The 18,280-nt window shown below is 35.5% G+C and overlaps 1 protein-coding gene across 2 annotated transcripts in view; it reads left to right on the top strand.

The window, feature by feature from the left end:
• The window catches only part of LOC105486337 (nuclear factor kappa B subunit 1), a 123,121-nt gene that overhangs the window by 17,426 nt on the left and 87,415 nt on the right, over positions 1–18,280 (top strand). The window contains exons 2-4 of one of the 2 annotated variants that reach the window (XM_011749189.3): positions 6,206–6,251; positions 10,690–10,768; positions 14,677–14,714. In XM_011749189.3, coding sequence (XP_011747491.1) covers positions 6,213–6,251; positions 10,690–10,768; positions 14,677–14,714 — 156 coding nt within the window. In that variant the 5' untranslated portion in view covers positions 6,206–6,212. Of the gene's footprint in view, positions 1–6,205; positions 6,252–10,689; positions 10,769–14,673; positions 14,715–18,280 lie in introns of both variants that reach the window. The other variant, XM_011749190.3, reaches the window with a different exon arrangement.

Genomic DNA, 18,280 nt, shown 5'->3' with positions numbered 1-18,280 from the left:
TATTTGTTATATATAAGGTATATATAAAATGTATAGTTTTAATATGTAAGTATATGTATATAATTATGTATAATATTGTAATTGTATATATACTTTTATCATACCATCAGTGAGTATGGACATTGTTCAGGGAGAATCTCTTTATTCTCCTTCTGTCTTTTGAGATTGACCAAAGAAAATATTTTTTTAAAAAAAAGAACTATCACTTGAGTTAACATTGTTTGGTATTTTTATCCTCATAGGTGATTGCCTTGTGAAGAACTCATTTTGTGTATTGTCAGAATCCTATTCTGCTTTTCAGGCTGTGCTATGGGTAGACTAGCTCTAATCAGAACACTTGGGAGACCTGAAGCAAAGATGCGATATTAAAATAAATAATGTTATATGCCAAAGAGGAAAACCACTTCTGCCTCCTAAACAACTGAAAGAGCCAGAGACTATGGGGTCAGATTAGCCAGCGTTACTGTATGAACCTGAGCAAATGGCTTACTCTCCTTCAGCTTTGGTGTCTTATCTGGGACATTGATTCTCAGGATTGGTGAATTAAGAGAAATATGTGAAGTTCTAGCTACAGTTCTTTACCCATGAGGTAGTCAGTAAAGTTTACTTCTTTCTCCATGTGAACCAAAGCACTGTCACGATGTGATGATGTTCGTTAGGGTTTCTCATGCTCAGCGTTATTGATATTTAGGGTTGCGTAATGCTTTATTGTGAGGGGCTGTCCTGTGCAGTATAGGGTTTGTAGCAGCATCTCTAGCCTCTATACACTAGATGCCAGTAGGACCACCCATCTAGCTGTGACAGGCAAAAATGTCTTCAAACGTTGCCAAATGACCCCTCGGGGCAAAATGCAAACAGTTTATCTAGCAGTGACACATAGCTAGCCACCTTAGAGACCCATAAATGTAAAATGGGAAACAAAATACTTGAGTCTTCTCAGAATGTCTAAAGCTTTTGCTGTCTATCTTCCTCCTCCTATAATTTGCCACAAACATATTGCTTATTATGTCATCTAATAAAATGGCTAACATTTGCTGTGTATTATTCTCGGTGTTAATAAGCTATGTATGAACTCACTAGCTGAATGTTGTATATGTATCTGCCATCCCTATTGGATTGACATTCCATTGTAAACAGGGACCTTATCTTTACCAGCTCCAAGCACAATGTATTTGTGTTTATCAGGTAGCTATTCTACAGGTTAATTGATCACATTGCACCCAAATGAAACATGGATGTGGAAATGGAAGGAGGAGCTTTAAAACATGGAAAATTAGTTTATATAAATCTAAATGTTGTAGTGCACAAATATTGATTCCTTTTTAAAAACTTTCAGAAATCAGCTCTTCTGAAAAAAAAGTAACTAAGCCACCATCAACTTTTATTTCATCACCACTAAGCCAATATCAGAAAGTTGTCAATCAGCAGCTCTTTTTAAAGTTGAAATTTTTCTATTGTATTTCTTATGAATATTTCAGTAGTGCTTAGAAGTTTTTGGCTTATTTATCATGTTTTATTCACTGTATGTCATTAATTGTTAAAGATATCAGAGTTAAACCTTAAATTCAGGAGAGGTTTACATTTCTCCTTTTTCCTATTTAAATATATATTTCTAATTACATAATTCAGTTAGAAAATTACAGTATAGAAACATATAACTTACTGAGTAAAAGTTTCCAGTTACTGTATACAGATTATACTGTATACTGTATTATTAACAGTTGCATAATATTTAACTTATAAATGTGGATAATTATAATTAAATAGTCTGTTATCAAAGGACATATAGATTATTTCCAATTACTTGCTGTAGTGAATATCCTGGTACTTATTTTTTACACACTTGCTCAGATAATTTTGAAGTACAAATTCCTGAGGTAGAATTGCAAAATCAAAAGATACTCTCATTTGTGTTTCACATTTTATGCAAAGTATTTTGTTTTCTCCAGAAAATTCCTCTGTGGAAAAGCCTTCCTCACATTCTTTATCAGTTTATTAGCCAGCAGAGAAATGATGAAAAGCCACCTCTTTTCTTGTAGTTTCATCCTCATTGCTATGCAACATGAGGTATTAAAATCCCACCTAAGTGGTGTCTATTGTGGCTGAATAGTATATTGAAAGTAGAGACACTTCTCTCTGATTCCCAACTGTACTCTCTGGATGGCACCTAAAATTTTATTTTTTCAAACTGCAAATCATTTAAATGAGTTTGAAACGGTTTTATTTTTTTAAATGACATCCTGTAGAATAGAAAGAATATATTTTCTTACAGTGGGTCATAGTCAAAAGTGTGAATATCTCTGATCCTAGAAAGTTTCCCCAGTTACAAGGACAGGCGTGCTCCCAACTCCATCTTTAATGGCTCAATTCTGTGGCTTTCAAGTTAATCCACTCTGTCCTACAGCCTTCATCAAGAAGCTCGTGGTACACTTTGGTGTTAGAGGGGGCATTGTCACAGAGGTTCAGAAAATAACCCATTAGGCATTTTAGAGAACTCATCACATGTTCAGAACTAAGCTACTTGTAACATTATGTTTTTCATGTGAAAAACACAAGCAATTCACTGGCTATTTTATTTGTTGCTGGCTAGCTACACTTTCTATTTCTTTTTCCGTGGTGTGAAAATCTTCCTAAAAACCTCACTATTGGGAAAAGAGATGCAGAGATTAGTCCCATCTTCTCCCCTGGAAACTTACTATCGCCCTTTTGGCTTCAAGGTCCTTCCTCAAAAGCAAAGAACTGAGCAAGGGAAAGTGAAGGGAAGGGCTGGGGGAACAGGGAGGTAGAAGGGGTTTTCCCTGGTCTTTTCTAATTCTTTAGTTCCAGAGGCTTAGTTGGTATTTCAACATTTTAGAAATAAAACCTGCTTTTACAATTAATGCAAATATCACTTAGTGATTCATCCTTTCCAAATGATTCTTGGTTTCTTTTGACATTTTATTTTTAAATTGTGAATTAACATTGACATCACTGTAGCGTTACTATTACTTCAGCTCTTCACAGTGAACTTAACTGTCTTGCAAAGGCTGTTTTAAAAGTTCAGATTTTAACTGTCACCCAAGTGAGCCTTGGGCTGCTGTTAGGCTTTTAAAACTGTGATCCTTTGGCAAGAATTGGTGTATAAATCATGGGGAGGATAATGAAGGGGAAGATCATGTTTGATTTGGCAGTTTGTCTAGTGCCTGCAATTGACAGATTTTCATTAAGGTTTTAGCTATAGTAGTGATCACACATCAGTTCTAATAAAGTAGGTTTAGTTTGAGTTTTAAAAATTAGCGTGAGGACTACTTTATGTTAACTGTATACATTCAGAAGTCTGGAAAACCCATCCACAGGTTTAAATATATATAATCAGTATAATTAACAAGTCAACGGCCTCATCTCTCTGTTTTTGAGGACCATAGGCTAATACTGTTTATGAAGATTCAGGAGACCAGTCTAGATTGACAGAAAGCTTAAAGGCAAAGATGGTTTTAATGTTTTTCTTGGAAGTTTGAGCTCCTGTGGTATTCTAAGGATCGGGATTTTGACATTGATTGTTCTAGCTGGTATTCAGTACTGTATTTAAGTGTAATTTTTTTACTAGTATTCTTCATATAACTGAAAACTATGCCAATGATTCTTTGATATAGATATATACTTATAAATATATATGAAAATCCAAGTTTACCAAAAAATATTAAGACTTAGGGGATATGTTATTTGAATAGGCATTTATTTGCTAATTAACATATTCTAAGCTCCACAAGGTTATATTCTTTTCAAAAGTCCATTCCATCAAAATCTGTCATTTTTACAGATGAAAAAACAAAGGCCACAGTGAGTTTAGTTAATATCCAAGATCACACAGCCAACATGATAGAACTCTTGAATTTCAAGTGACTTACCCTTTTTACTGTATCAGGCTAATTTTCCCTTTTTTAACTGCTTGTCTTAATTGGGATTTGTTTAATTGTGGCTATCAGTATATCTTCAATCATTACTTTCTTGTTTTAGTCAAATGTTTCCCTGCAAATCTGCACGAACTTCTGAAGGACTCAGAGCTGCCCTTTTGCCCTTTTCCCTTTTGTTAAAGTTGTACACTGCTCTGCATCCCCTTAGAATGCTCATCAGCTTTCCCACTCTTCCTTACTCACATAGTGCTCCGGCAGGAGAGGATTTCTTTGAAAATCAGATTCTTTTTTGGAGAGCTTTGTGCTTATTGGAGTGTTATGTGATATATTCATTAGGGTGAGGGCTAAACTATTTGAACAAAGAGACTTGACAGTGCATTTGGGTTAAAGAACAAAGTTTATTTCTTTCTCTCATCACCACCAGCATGAGCAGCCTGGATGGTCAGAGCAGATCTGTCTCATGGCATTGTTCAGGGATCCTCATTCCTTCCCTCTCATTTATCTGCCATCCCCTAGGCTGTTAATCATCATCTTTTTGGTAGAAGCCAGGTCTTCTCCATGTCTGAGTTTATATGGAGGAATCATGTCAAGGGCCATAAGCCCAGACCTGGAAATGGTGCACAAGAGTTCTGACATTGCACTGGTGAGCATTTGGTCAGATGGCCATCTCTAACTCCATGACGTGTCGGGTATGCACTAGGTAAGCAGTCACATTTCCAGCTACAATACTAATACTATGGGAAAGGAGACAGCACATTTTGGTGGATAGCTGACATTCTCATCTTCAGTCCTAAGCACCCATGACTGCTTCATAGACTTTATGAAAAAGAAAAAAGAAAAATTACCCCCAGGAATTAATGCTTACCCTCAGCCTTGTTTTTCTTTAATTTTCTCATTTTTCATGTCACATATCTAAAATTTGATCTAAATAAATTTAAATAAAATTAACTTGTATTTGAATAATAATAATGACATTTCTCAGGGAAGTAAATCTCAAATGATATGTGATTTTAGATACTATCTTTATCTGACCACGTGGCTCCTCCCTTTAATCAGGGAGGGCCTCCAGGTAATAGAAGATTGCTAGGGCCTGCAGTATATTAATGTTTAGCTGGAGTTGATTAAATCTGAGACCTATAGCCTTGATAATAAGGGCTTTTATTTTTGTCTTTTTTATTGCACTTTTAATATTATGGAGTTTCTGTACCAGCTGGACGACGGCAGAAACATGGCTTGCTTCTGTGGAACACGCTAGAGCAGCAGTCCCCAACCTTTTTGGCATCAGGGACCAGTTTCGTGGAAGACAGTGTTTCTACAGACTGGGGCCTGGGGATGATTTTGTGATGACTCAAGCACATTACATATATTGTGCACTTTATTTCTATTATTATTACGTTGTAATATATAATTAAGTAAGTAAATATACAGCTCACCATAATGCAGAATCAGTAGGAGTCCTGAGCTTGTTTTCCCACAGCTAGACAATCCCATCTGGGAGTGATGGGAGACTGACCCATCAGGAGACAGTGACAGTGATCATCAGGCATTAGATTCTCATAAGGAGCACACAACTTAGATCCCTTGCATGCACAGTTCACAATAGGGTTTGTGCTCCTATGAGAATCTAATGCTGCTGCTGATCTGACAGGAGGTGGAGCTCAGGCGGTAATGCAAGCAATGGGGAGCAGCTGTGTATATACAGATGCAGCTTGGCTGGCTTGCCTACTGCTCACCTCCTGTTGTCCTGCCTTATCCATGGCCCAGGGTCTGGGGACCCCCTGTGCTAGAGGACAGAGCCTGGTACACTATAGGAGTCCTCCCCTTGTGCTATGCAGAATACTGATCAGTCCCTTTTGAGCTTCTCAACCTTGTAGAAAACTTTGAGACAGTTCTGGGACCATCACAAAGTTTAAGAAGGGTTGGAAAACAATATACTTAAGGAACTAAGATTGTGAATCCTTCAAGTTCAGAGGGTGATAAAAAGAAATGGCTTCTAAGAATCACAGTATGTATGTTTTTTTATACAAAGCGTAAAGATCATTTGTACCAAACTCAGGGCACTGTGGTGAGCTTAACACGAGGGTATTGAATCATACGTAAGTGGTAATTCCTTGATTATGCAATCTCCTTGTTGTTAGATTTAGATACCAAAGAGGAACTACATCATGTCCTCCTCCTATGGTCTTCAAAAAAGGATTATATTTGGTCTTATTGGTATAATATAGTTTATTCCTGCATGAATTCCATGGTGATAGAATTTTTAAAGTTTATTATGTTGTTACAGTTTTGTTTTGTTTTGTTTTAATATACAGCTTCAGAATGGCAGAAGATGATCCATATTTGGGAAGGCCTGAACAAGTAAGTGTCATAATCTCACTGGCAATTCTATTTAAATATATTCATATTTTAAAATATACAAAGACAACAGTAAGTTAGCACTAGGAAAATTCTAAAATTAGTATTTTTTTTTTTAGATTTCAGTTTCTCTGTCCTTTCATGTGAAGTTGGAGAGGATATGTCATGTAAAATGAGTAACACACCCTGCTTTCGTACACATTGTTGCATAAAAATTATATATGCTACAGGATAGCTATTGTATTAGCTTTCTAGAGCTACCATAACAGATCACCACAAACCTGATGGCTTAAAACAACAGAATACATTATCTCACAGTTCTGGGGGCTAGAAGTGTGAAATGAAGGTATTGGCAGGGTTGGCTCCTTCTGGAGGCTCTCAGGAAGAATCTGTTCCATGCCTCTCCCTAGCTTCTGGTTGGTTACTGGGAATCCTTGGCTTGTAGCTGTATCGCTCCAATCTCTTCCTCCATCGTCACATGTGCTTCTTCCCTGTGTGTCTCTACTGTGTCTCTAAACCTAAATCTCCTTCTCTTTTTTTCTTATAAAGGCATCATTGGATTTAGGGTGCACCCTTATCCAATATGACTTCATCTTAATTTGCTTATATCTTCGAAGACCCTATTTCCAAATAAAGACACATTCACAGGTACCAGGGATTAGGACTTAAAGGTGTCTTTTTGGGAGGGAACACAGTTTAACCCACTACAGCCCCTTGGCATATTTAATGTGTACACATGGATGTAGAGAGTGGAATGACAGACCATGGAGATTCAGAAAGGTGAGGTGTGGGAGGGCAGTGGGATGGGGGTGGATGATAAGAAGTTACTTAATGGGTACAATGTATGTTATTTGAGTGATGGATACCCTAAAAACCCTGTTTTGACCACTATACAATCTATGCATGTAACAAAATTACACTTGTACCCCATCAATTTATACCAAAAAAAAAATTTATTTAAAACTGATCTAGTAAGGAGACAGATTGTTGTAGTGAAAAGATCTTTGGACTCAGAATTTGAAGATCTTTATATAAGTACTGACTACTACAGATCAGCTCCTCAGACTTGAAGAATCACTTAGTCCCCATAATCCTCACTTTTCTCACTTGCAATATAGAAATGCTAGCACCACACTAACAGGGATGAGTCAAAAATATTCGATGAATGTGCTTTGAAGCATAAAACTGTTCCTATCATTATATTAGTGGTTATGAAAGGATAGCAGTGTCCTTTTTTCCTTTTCTCCTATATTTTATTTTGAAAAATGTTGGAAAAAATAAATAGAAATGTTGGAATAGTCTAACAAATCTACATTGGTTCTTTTTTTTATGGTATCTTAAATTATCTTTTTTTTTTAATTATACTTTAAGTTCTAGAGTACATGTGCACAACGTGCAGGTTTATTACATATGTGTACTTGTGCCATGTTGGTGTGCTGCACCCATCAACTCATCATTGGTTCTTAAAACCAACATTTTTGCTTTTCTCTTTTCACTCTTTCTTGTGTATATATATGTGTATATATGTGTGTATATGTGTATACATAATCATTTGAAAGCAATTTTCAGACTCTGGAGCAATTATAATGGCAATATTAAATTTTTTATGTAATGATTCCAAGAAGTATTTCAAACATGGAGATGTGTTCATTCATCAGCTATTTATTGAGGCATTACTTTGTGCCAGAACATTGGCTTAGGGGGAAAAGAATAAGTGATAGATACACTCTAATTTCAGGAAGCTACTACTGTAATAGGAATACTGCTAGAGCATATATCACCATATGAAAACAGACATTGTTTTCATATGGTGATATATGCTCTAGTAGTATTCTACGCAGAGGGGGATAGAAATGTTCAGCAGCATCACTAGGTGCTACCTTGGAGGAAGAGCAGAGTTACGGAGGACTTTCCAAAGGAAGTCTTCGTAAGCTGAGATTTGAAAGATGTAGTTTGCTAGACTAGACAAGGATAAGGAATACTAGGTGCCAGGATAGCCTGGTCACATTTAAATTTTAGTGGCAATCATTTAAAATAGTGGATTTCCGAAATTGCACATGCAAAGAATCAGCCAGAAAAATAAAACCAGAAGTGGAATACGTTTTAAAGGCTCTGGTATTATTTCTATAAATAAAATAGACATATATAACATTTATTACTTTGGGTAATATTCTGATTGATTTGGAAATAATGACTATGCATTGCTTTTTGCATTAAGATGCTCCTTTCTAATTTTATTTTTTTAATGGTGATTTAGGATAAATCTAGGAACATTTTCTTTTATTGAAACAAAGACATTTGGTTAATTGTATTATCAAAACCCTTTGTTTTACCTTTCGCTTTTAATATGCTCTCTCTAACAATTAAGGGCGAACTAACCAGCATGAGGATTGTTTCTGCTTGATTTTAAACCATCCTTTCCTGTCTGTACACAGGAAATCTTATCAACAAGAGATGATTCTTTATGCCACAGAAGAGTAAAACCTGCCGAAAACATTCATTTTGAAAGTTTTTCTTATGTGGGCATCTTTGCGATCATCAGTAAAAGGGGTGGGGCATGTTCTGACATTTCCATTTTTGAGGCAAGAGGTCTTGAAGTTTTTTTCTTTCTTGGCTTGAGCTTGATGGTTTATATTTTGTAAAGTTTGCTTGTCCTTAGTGTTTTAGTGGAGTCTGGAATTTGCTCTCCACCCTGAACTAATAAACAATGCCAGCTGCAGCACAACACAACTACTCTCTTAGTCTGAAGTGGAGAGTATATCTCTCTCCTAAGGCGAGCCCTTTTGCCCACTCACCAGTCATTTAGCCACCACAGGAAAGAGTTTTCCTGCTAGGTTTTCAGTTTGCTCTGAGACTGTTAAAATCCTCTATGAAATGAGGCCCATTTTTGCAGAACATGGTTTTTCATTCCTGTATTTCCTTTTCAGCAAACAATGAATAGCATCAGTGAGTTTTTACTCTTACAAGCATTGAAGTGAAGCGCATTCTTTTTTCCTCAGTTGAAAATTTGCATCCCTCAAATGGATCTGAAGTACTCTTTATTTAAATGACATTTGTCTTAACTCTTAATTTAACTAGGCGTACTAAAATCTTCGGTACCGCAGAACTTCCAGTTATTTACTACTAAGGACAGGAGACAAGCTGTAACACTGGCTACTAAAAGAAACGAAAAGCGAGTTCAGCACACTTACTAACTAGTCTCATCAAAAGTGAAATATGGCTGGTTTCCATGCTGTCCACAGACATTTCAACCATATAACTTCTTTAGGCTAAAAGAAATAGCAAGCTTAGAAATATGGTTTTAAAATCCGAAATGAACCAGCGGTTACAAATTTTTTTGATAAGTAATGAATAGTAATTTATTAAGATAGAATTTACTGTCTTCAAAATATACTGCATGCTCACTCTGTTGCTGCCCTAACAAATTACCACATACTTGTGGCTTAAAACAACACAAATTTATACTTCTGAGTCAGGAGCTCAGAAGTCTAGAATCAAGGTGTTGGCAGGGCTGCTTTCCTTCTTGAGACTCTCATCTCTTTGCCTTTTGAGCTTCTAGTGGCTGCCTACTTTCCTTGTGTACCCTCTTATCATACCAGCCTCTTGCTTCCATTGGCACACCTCCTAATATTCAGTGTGATTTCCTGAATCCCTCTCGTCAGGCCCACCTGGGCAATTCAGGACACTCTCTTCATCTTAATATCATTACGTTAATGACATATGTAAAATTCCTTTTGTCATATAAGGTAGCACTCGCAGGTTCTGAGGATTAGGATGCAGAGATGTTTAGGGGGTCATGATTCAGCTTACCACACCCACTAAATTCCAGATATTTTGTGTTATACTAGGAAAGTGAAGGTAAAAGAAATGAGTGAGCTCAGTGCTTGGTTTTCTACTCCTTGTACTGTCAGTTATATTTTCTGTTATTCTGTAAATAGTCCCAGAGGTACTCTCTGTCATTCTTTCAGGTCTTGACATTGGATAGCTAGATGAGGGGTATGTTTACCACCATAGATGAAGTACTGATTTCTAGGATTATATTCAACTCATGTTGTTTATACTTCTAAGAGAGTACAAGCTTCAAATCATTCATTCAGCAACTATTTAAGTATCTGTTCTGTGATAAGCATGTGCTTGGCCCTGAAGATATACCAGTAAGCAAGCTAGACCAGGTCCCTGCCTCTGGGGACTTTATAGCCGAGTTATGCTTCTCAAATCCCTTTGTTACTTAAATGTTGTCCAACCCTAAATAAAGTTTTGTACACATGAGAACTTACCTAGGTCTCATGAAGATCTTCTGAAATCCTGATTTAAAATATTTTCAGATTTTTGTTTTTGGCTTTAGTTTCATTCCTATTATAAAGTTTTTGGTGTCCCAACTTCAAATTTTTCATATAATGTAGAAAAAATGATTGAAACATTTAAATGTTCTTCTTTACAGATGTTTCATTTGGATCCTTCTTTGACTCATACAATATTTAATCCAGAAGTATTTCAACCACAGATGGCACTGCCAACAGGTAAGAAAACGCATCCCTGTTACTCTGTTGTTCTGCTTTCAGTCTTAGTAAAATGCGGGATTTGTTAATAGTGTCTCCTAGAAATTCAGTTGTGTACCTAGAAAGGAAATGATGATTTGTTCTAAAAACCAATCTTTTAATATACTTTCTTGAAATATATTTACACAAAAATATTTCGTCTCAATTACCCCTTGTATGGTTTACTGCATTTCATATCTGCTACGACTACTCAGAAGGAATTTCTTTACTCAATATAAGGATTTTCTTTATTATCTCTGTATTCCTTTTAAGTCCCTTCTCCTAGATTCACACGAGGCAGTCTCTACTCTTCATTTCTGTTTCAAACATTTAAGAGGGCCTGTTGTGTGCTACCAGTGTGCCAGTCACTGGAGAATCAAAGTGTACAGAAATTGTAAAAATCATCTCAGTAGAAAAATCATCTTTATAAACGCTTAAAACTTTGCACTCTGACAAGTTGGATAAAACTCATAATCCTTCCTTCTAACATGACTGTTTTAATTGTCCCCATCAGCAACTGTTTAATTTCATAAGAGTAATAAAAAACAACAACAACTCATTTTGCCTCTTTCTTAAAAAAAATTGGTTTATTTGTATGTAAGCTTGGTGTGATGGCTCTTTTTATGTTCTGTTTCTCTCCTCACTTCACCTGTCACCAGTGGGACTTAACAGATGTTCAAAAGCAGTGTGAGTGAATTATAGAGGTTAGTGTAAAAGAGTTTGGTACTCACTGAAGTGGGCATCAGCTCTTTTATTTACCAGGGACTTGCTTGTCTTCATTGGGAGATTTTATCCAATTTGTATTATCCTCATTTAAAATTATCATGGTTACTACAGTATTTACTTTTCATTTGCTTTAGATCAGAAAACTTTTCCTGCGTTTTTATCTTTGGTATTTCTAGGAGTTCATGGGAGGGAAAAAAGTAGATCTACTATACTTTCACCTTCACTCGTGAAGGTGTATTTCAGAGGTTTTTCTCTCTTTACCCCCTACAAAACATTATTTTTAGGCTGCCATGTCTGCGATCTTGTGAAGTGCTTTCCAATGTGAGCTCTAGGTCAGCTTCCTGTGAACCAGTAAATGTGTTGGTAGTGTGTGTGTTTCTTGTGAACTTTTTAATTCTAGAGTTCAAAGTATTTTTCTTAGTATTAATGTATTATTGAAAATATAAGATCTTGGTTCTGTCCACAGGAAATACACACATTTCCTCTTAGTGTCTTGTGAATACCAAACAGTATCCTGAGGCAGATGTTTTCTTAATTTTTTTCCTTCAGATTTATGGGCATGAAAATAAGATTATCAAAATAACCATCTCAGTAAATATTCTGTGGTCACAGCTTTGTGTTGTAGAAATTATTTTGCCGTAATATTAGAAAAACTATTCAAATTACACCTAAAAATCTAATTTGTTAGTTCTTACCCCATCATTTTTATCTGTATGTTTTTCCCTCTTCATTGCAGTATCATAGTACAATTTTTATAGTCCAAGATATATAGGATGTTGTATTCAAATTTTTGAAGAGGTAGAGAGGTTGATTATCTAAACCAATATTAACTTGTAACTGTAAAATGGATTATTTTAGTCTACTAGATTTTTTGAAATCTAAAACCTTTAGTAGATCTAGTACTTGTTGAAGACTATGGGATACGACATAAATCTTAGGTCTAAAGTTAAATTTCTCTGCACAGTGGAATGTCCCTTTCATGGCACAGAAAGGTGGCCAAAAGAATGTTGGCCTTAAAACAACAAATATATGCATATCAAATCTAATTTTCTAGTTGATTTAACTTTTAATGTGTTTCCTGAAAGAGAAAAAATGGCTCTATTTTACATGAATTTTCACATAGTTAAAGGAAATTAAATCCTACAGGAAAAATAATGGCAGATTTGTGGGTGTTTTTAGCAGAGTTAAAAAGTGAGAGACTTGAAGTTTAATGTAAACTTGCTTCCAACTCCTCTATTTTTCATGACATCCAAATGTTGCTGTCTTAGAGAACTATCTTGATACGTTCTTTCACCATTATAACAGGGAATATTTTTATAAGTGTTCCATTGTCATACAGGCTGTATCTTAGTGTGAAAATATTTCTATTTCTAATCAATTTTATTTCCTTATCCAAAATTAAATTCTAGCTATTTGGGGGGAATTTTTAAATTATGCTTATATTTCTAAAAGTAATTTAAAACGTCCAGGGGTGAATTTCATACAGACAAAAGATGGTAATTTAATACATTGACCAGTGACTCCCCCCTTTTTTTTCTTGTGTATGCTTCATTTCAGATGCAGTCATTTTTCAACTGGCTTCCTTGTAAATTTCTTGAATAATAACAGGAAGTAATTATACCCTTGTTTTTTCCAGTTCTCTAGCCTTATCCTGATTTATCATAATATTGAAAAGATAAAAATAAGTTCTCTGGACGGGCGAGGTGGCTCATGCCTGTAATGCCAGCACTTTGGGAGGCCGAGGCAGGTGGATCATGAGGTCAGGAGTTCAAGACCAGCCTGGCCAAGATGGTGAAACCCTGTCTCTACTAAAAAAATACAAAAATTAGCTGGGTGTGGTGGTGGATGCCTATAATTCCAGCTACTCGGGAGGCTGAGGCAGAGAATTGCTTGATCCCGGAGGCAGAGATTGCAGTGAGCCGAGATTGTGCCATGGCACTCCAGCCTGGGCGACAGAGTGAGACTCTTTCTCAAAAAAAAAATAAATAAATAAATAAAAATAAATTCTCTTTTATGTTATAGTTTATTTTTAATTTCAACCTGAAGGTTTATCTCCTCACAAATTTATCTAAAATAAGAGGTCTTGAGCTTCTTCTGAAAGAAAATGAAGATTAAAATGGACATACAAGCATTCTCCTAAAATATTTTTAGCACTAAACATCTTAATATACATTCAAATAAATGAGAACCACCACATCCCTTTATTTATTGCAGAGCTATGAGTTATACTATTGACATAAAAATCAGCTGGGAAGCTGAAGGACTTTTTCATATTGAACAATTTGTACTTATGTTATCAGAGATTCTGATTTTCCTTTGAATTTTGGGTATGGATTAAGCCTCTAGTTTTCTTTGTGTTTATACAATAATTAATTTGCATACACCTATCTTCAATTAAATTATTTTCAGTATTTTATAAAATGTCTGAACTGTTTTAGAACGTAGTTTATATGACAGCACAATATTCAAAATTGCATATAAACATCAAAAGTTATGGATTAATATGAAAATTTTACCACGTCTGATAGAACAAATTACATTGGGAGTGTCAGGGAGGAAAGGGGAAACAAACTAACCAGTTAAGGAATGAAGGTCCTTTCCCTTTAAGTAAAAAAAACAGAAAACCTAGTGTAAGGAAAAAGAGGTAGCCCGAAATCATTATCTATCATGCATATATATGCAGGTTGCTAGATCAGTATCTTTTAATTTCACATTAAGCCCACTGTCTTTGAGGAATGAAAGTCAGTGTCTAATGATGTGAAGGCCAAAGAAAATGTCATAGTGCCCAGAAGTGGTTGCTGCCTTTAGTTGGTATTTGTCATTTTAAAATGCTTTGTTAGGAGACAAGATTATGAAGGCTGTTGACATCAATTCTTGCCAGCCGTATGCCTTTTATTGGGTTAGGAAATGTGCCATCACCATTCAACAAACATTTATTTATTGTGATTCGCTAAACTTGTAAAAGTATTATTAAAATAAGGGTTAATTTAATATTTCAAACAAGGAAGAGAAATTATATCCTTGTGGAATTTTAACCAAAAATTCATTTAAAATTTTTACATAAAAACATAATTTCAGTTTTTGACTTGCTTTACATTTTATACCAAATTTGAGAAGCCTCACAGTTTCTTTTGGTTTCTGTTTGTTGTTTTTGTTTTTAGCAGATGGCCCATATCTTCAAATATTAGAGCAACCTAAACAGGTAAGATTAAAGGGGTGGGACTTTAAATGTTAGATTCCAGTGTCTAATATTGAGATCATAAGCACTAAAGAATAATAAATGAATTCTATGAAGGAAGTAGCTTATCTGAAAGATCAACAACCTGACAAATTATGTAACAGCTTTCTTCATTCACTTTACATTTCTCTTAGTCATTGTTCACACTGTCCTGAGCCTCAGTACATAGTTATGTAAAACTGCAGTTAATTACAGTATTATAATTACAGTTAATTACAGTATTCTGCTGTCTCTACTAGCTTAACTTATCAGCCACTTCCAGGAAAGGCAGAGGTGATTTGCATTTATTTTCATTTATGAAGAAGTACATATGCATACAGTTCACATGTACTGAACGACATCCCTCTATTATCCTTGCACATGTAGTACCTCTTAGCCTTCCTCCTTCCTTTGGTAGCCCCAGCCTTTTCTGTGCTGCCCTTGGAACATGTAACCTAACATACTAAAAGTACCAGTGGGAAGTAAAATGTTAGAATGAACTATTGAATTCTCTTCCCTCTGGTGTTAGCTTTAGACTCAGCCTCTTTGGAGTCAGGAGAGGAACATTTTATCAGGCTCTTCCCCTTACCACTAGAGTCTGTAGAGGATAGCGCAGAACTGACATGGCCTCCTCACTGTATCCAAGTCTGTGGATATTTATAGGAAGTTGGATGGGACCAATGCTGTGAAAGAGAAAGAAAGGCAATCCTTAATGTCTGCATATAGGAGGTTTCAATTATTAGGGAATGGAAGTGATGGTATAGTTCCCCACCGAATGAGGACAGTCGGTAAATCTTTGGATGGATGAACTAATCACAGTTTTGTGTGATGGAGGATATGGATACCTGTCCTCTTGCAGCTATATTACCCAATACATTTTCTAAGTATTCTTTTCATTAGCTCAGGTGAGTGAAACACTTTTGCATTTTGTAACATTTAACACATGCTAACTAGGTCACAAGCTTAAATAAAGCATCCACTGCATTGTGGTTTCCAGAATCGTGACATTATATATATATTATATTTGGTCAGCATTTGATATAAATGTCTTAATGATTGCTGAACAGGCTATCCTTGTAAGGTTGAAATTAGATGAAAGATTTTGCTGCCATATGAAACTTTGGGGCATGGTTCTAGTTCTTGCAGGTGTCATATCCTGACTCCACAGGCTGCCAGTAAAACTCCGTTGCTTTACCACCATGTTCAACTCTTTTTAGCAGTTATTTCTCACAGAAGGTCATCAATTCCCAGTGGAATTTTATCCCTTAAAATTCTATGGGATTTTTGGCATCCTGGAAAATTTCCCAGCTTTTAAGATGTAGGTAGTCTATGAAACAGAAATCAACTAAAATTTATTTGTCTGCATATGCCAAAGTATTTTCTCCAATATCATTTTCATAAGCATAGCACTACAATAAGAATTTTTAAATGTAATTCCTTATTATGGATCCAACCGTCATAAGGAAAAATTGGCATTTATGATTTACCTGAAGGGTTAATGTAGTTCCAAAATTCAAAATTTAATTCATATAAAAGCTTATGTGAGTAAAACAGTGTGTTTACCAAAGTGATGCTATTTTGATATCTGAATTCAGTGAAAGTAAGAAGGTTGTATTCAAGTCAGACTTTCTGACTGAATGGATGTAGCCTTGCCTTTGAGGTTGATGACTCATTTTAAGCAAATGGAGTTACTGAGATGAGTGAATGTGGATTAAAGGCAAAACTTTAATCTCAGAAATTTAGAATCAGAAATGCATTTGACAACATCTTCCTGAAAAAAGTTATAAAATTTCATCCTCAGGTTAAAAACTTCTGAGGATTTAGATACTTTTATGCAACCATCAAAAATGTCTATTAAGTATTTATAGTCTATTTGACACCACTCCCAATAAGATAGAAACACATATGTGTCTATATTTTTCCAACTGCCCCAAAGGAATTTTGTGATTAAAGGTAATGAATTGTGTGTGTTTCGTTTTTTTTTTTTTTTTTTTGAAGTTAGAAAAAGGTTCTTTTTTCTTTGGGACCTCTTAGCCACAGATTTTCCCCAGCTCTGACAGAGATGAGTCATAGCATAGACTACTAATTTTTAGAACATCCAGTTCTGTTGCATATTAATCAGTGTTAATTAACTAATACTATTCAAAAACTCAAACTGCGTTTAAATTGATTAGCAGTCAAGTAAACCTGTATTCTTATGGTTAGCTAATTCTGGAGGCTATTATACATGTGTTGTTTTTTTTATGGTTTTAGAAACTTCGTTTAATGATTTAAAAAACCAACAGTGTTTGCTTACAAAAGGCATAGGGCTGAAATTGTAAATTATTTTAAAATTTGAATTGTGTGAGAATCAAAACAAAGGAATTACCTCTGAAACTTCATCTCCAAAGGCTTCACTTGTGTTTAGATCTGGAATCTCCCAAGGAGTTGTTTTAGGTCTCACTGTGATGAGTTGATCATACACTTTAGACCTATGTGTGCACTGAGGAAATTTCCCAGACTAGGAAATTTACTTTAGGCCTTACTTCTCTGGTAAATGTATTTGAGGACTGATCTTTGGAAATCAGGAAGTTTTTGGAGAATATAGGAACAGTTCCAGATGCTTCCCAGAGATTTAAATCAGTTCAAGGCACCTGGACTGCTCAGAAACTGCAAGACCATACTTGGCATAATGAAATGTAGTACAGTCTAAGTAGTGCACACATTTTACATTGGTTCATGAGCTCAAAGCTGTCAAAATCTGCATGCTTGCTGGGGTTCTACAATTTAATGAGTAAGGGAGCGAATCCCCACCAGCAGCTAGTGGGTGTGATGAGCTGATGGCCAGATGATCTAGTGCTGTATATGCAGAGTTGGTCCCACAGTAGAAACAAAAGGTGAGAATGTTCCTTAAAAAATCTTAACGTATTTTCTTTTCACCAAAAAGTGAATCTGTAAAAAGAAAATCATCTGCTTAAGCGATTATGTGGTTATAAACTGCTAACACTACCACAAATTGATTGACATCATTATAAAGTTGAATCAGGAAATACAGTGAAACCTCCCTTAATATGATGATGAGGTCATAATTATCCTTGTTTTATTCTTTGTATACAAATGTGAATAATTAAGTTAGCTTTATAAATCATAAGAAGTTATAACTGGAGTAGACCTTAAAGATGGTCTGGTATAATCTTCTCTTTTGTACAAACGAAAAAACATGGCACTTCTTAGGTGTTTTGTCAGCCCACAGTAGTTTATATAGTGAAGGCTTCCAGCTAACTCTTCATTAATTAACTACATCTATGAAATTTCTGGGTTAGATAGTATTTAAGGGAACTATCTAGTTTTGGAATGATTCTGGTAGGTTAATATTCATTCTTGAGCTTGACCATATCAATAATCGTAAAAACAAAAATCTTATCCTCTGAAATGCTGAGAGAAGCTGAGCAGATGCAGGGTCTAGCATAGGGTGTGTTCTACAACGCTGAAACAGTATATCTAAACAAACATTTCTGTAGTCCCTGCTGAAGCAGCTGTAATCAGAGTAGATAAAGGAATGTCTTTAAGTA

This window comes from Macaca nemestrina, chromosome 3 (genome assembly GCF_043159975.1).
Source record: "Macaca nemestrina isolate mMacNem1 chromosome 3, mMacNem.hap1, whole genome shotgun sequence".
Lineage (NCBI taxonomy): Eukaryota > Metazoa > Chordata > Mammalia > Primates > Cercopithecidae > Macaca > Macaca nemestrina.
Note: the sequence above shows the minus strand (reverse complement) of the source record. Positions and strands in the feature narration are given on the sequence as shown.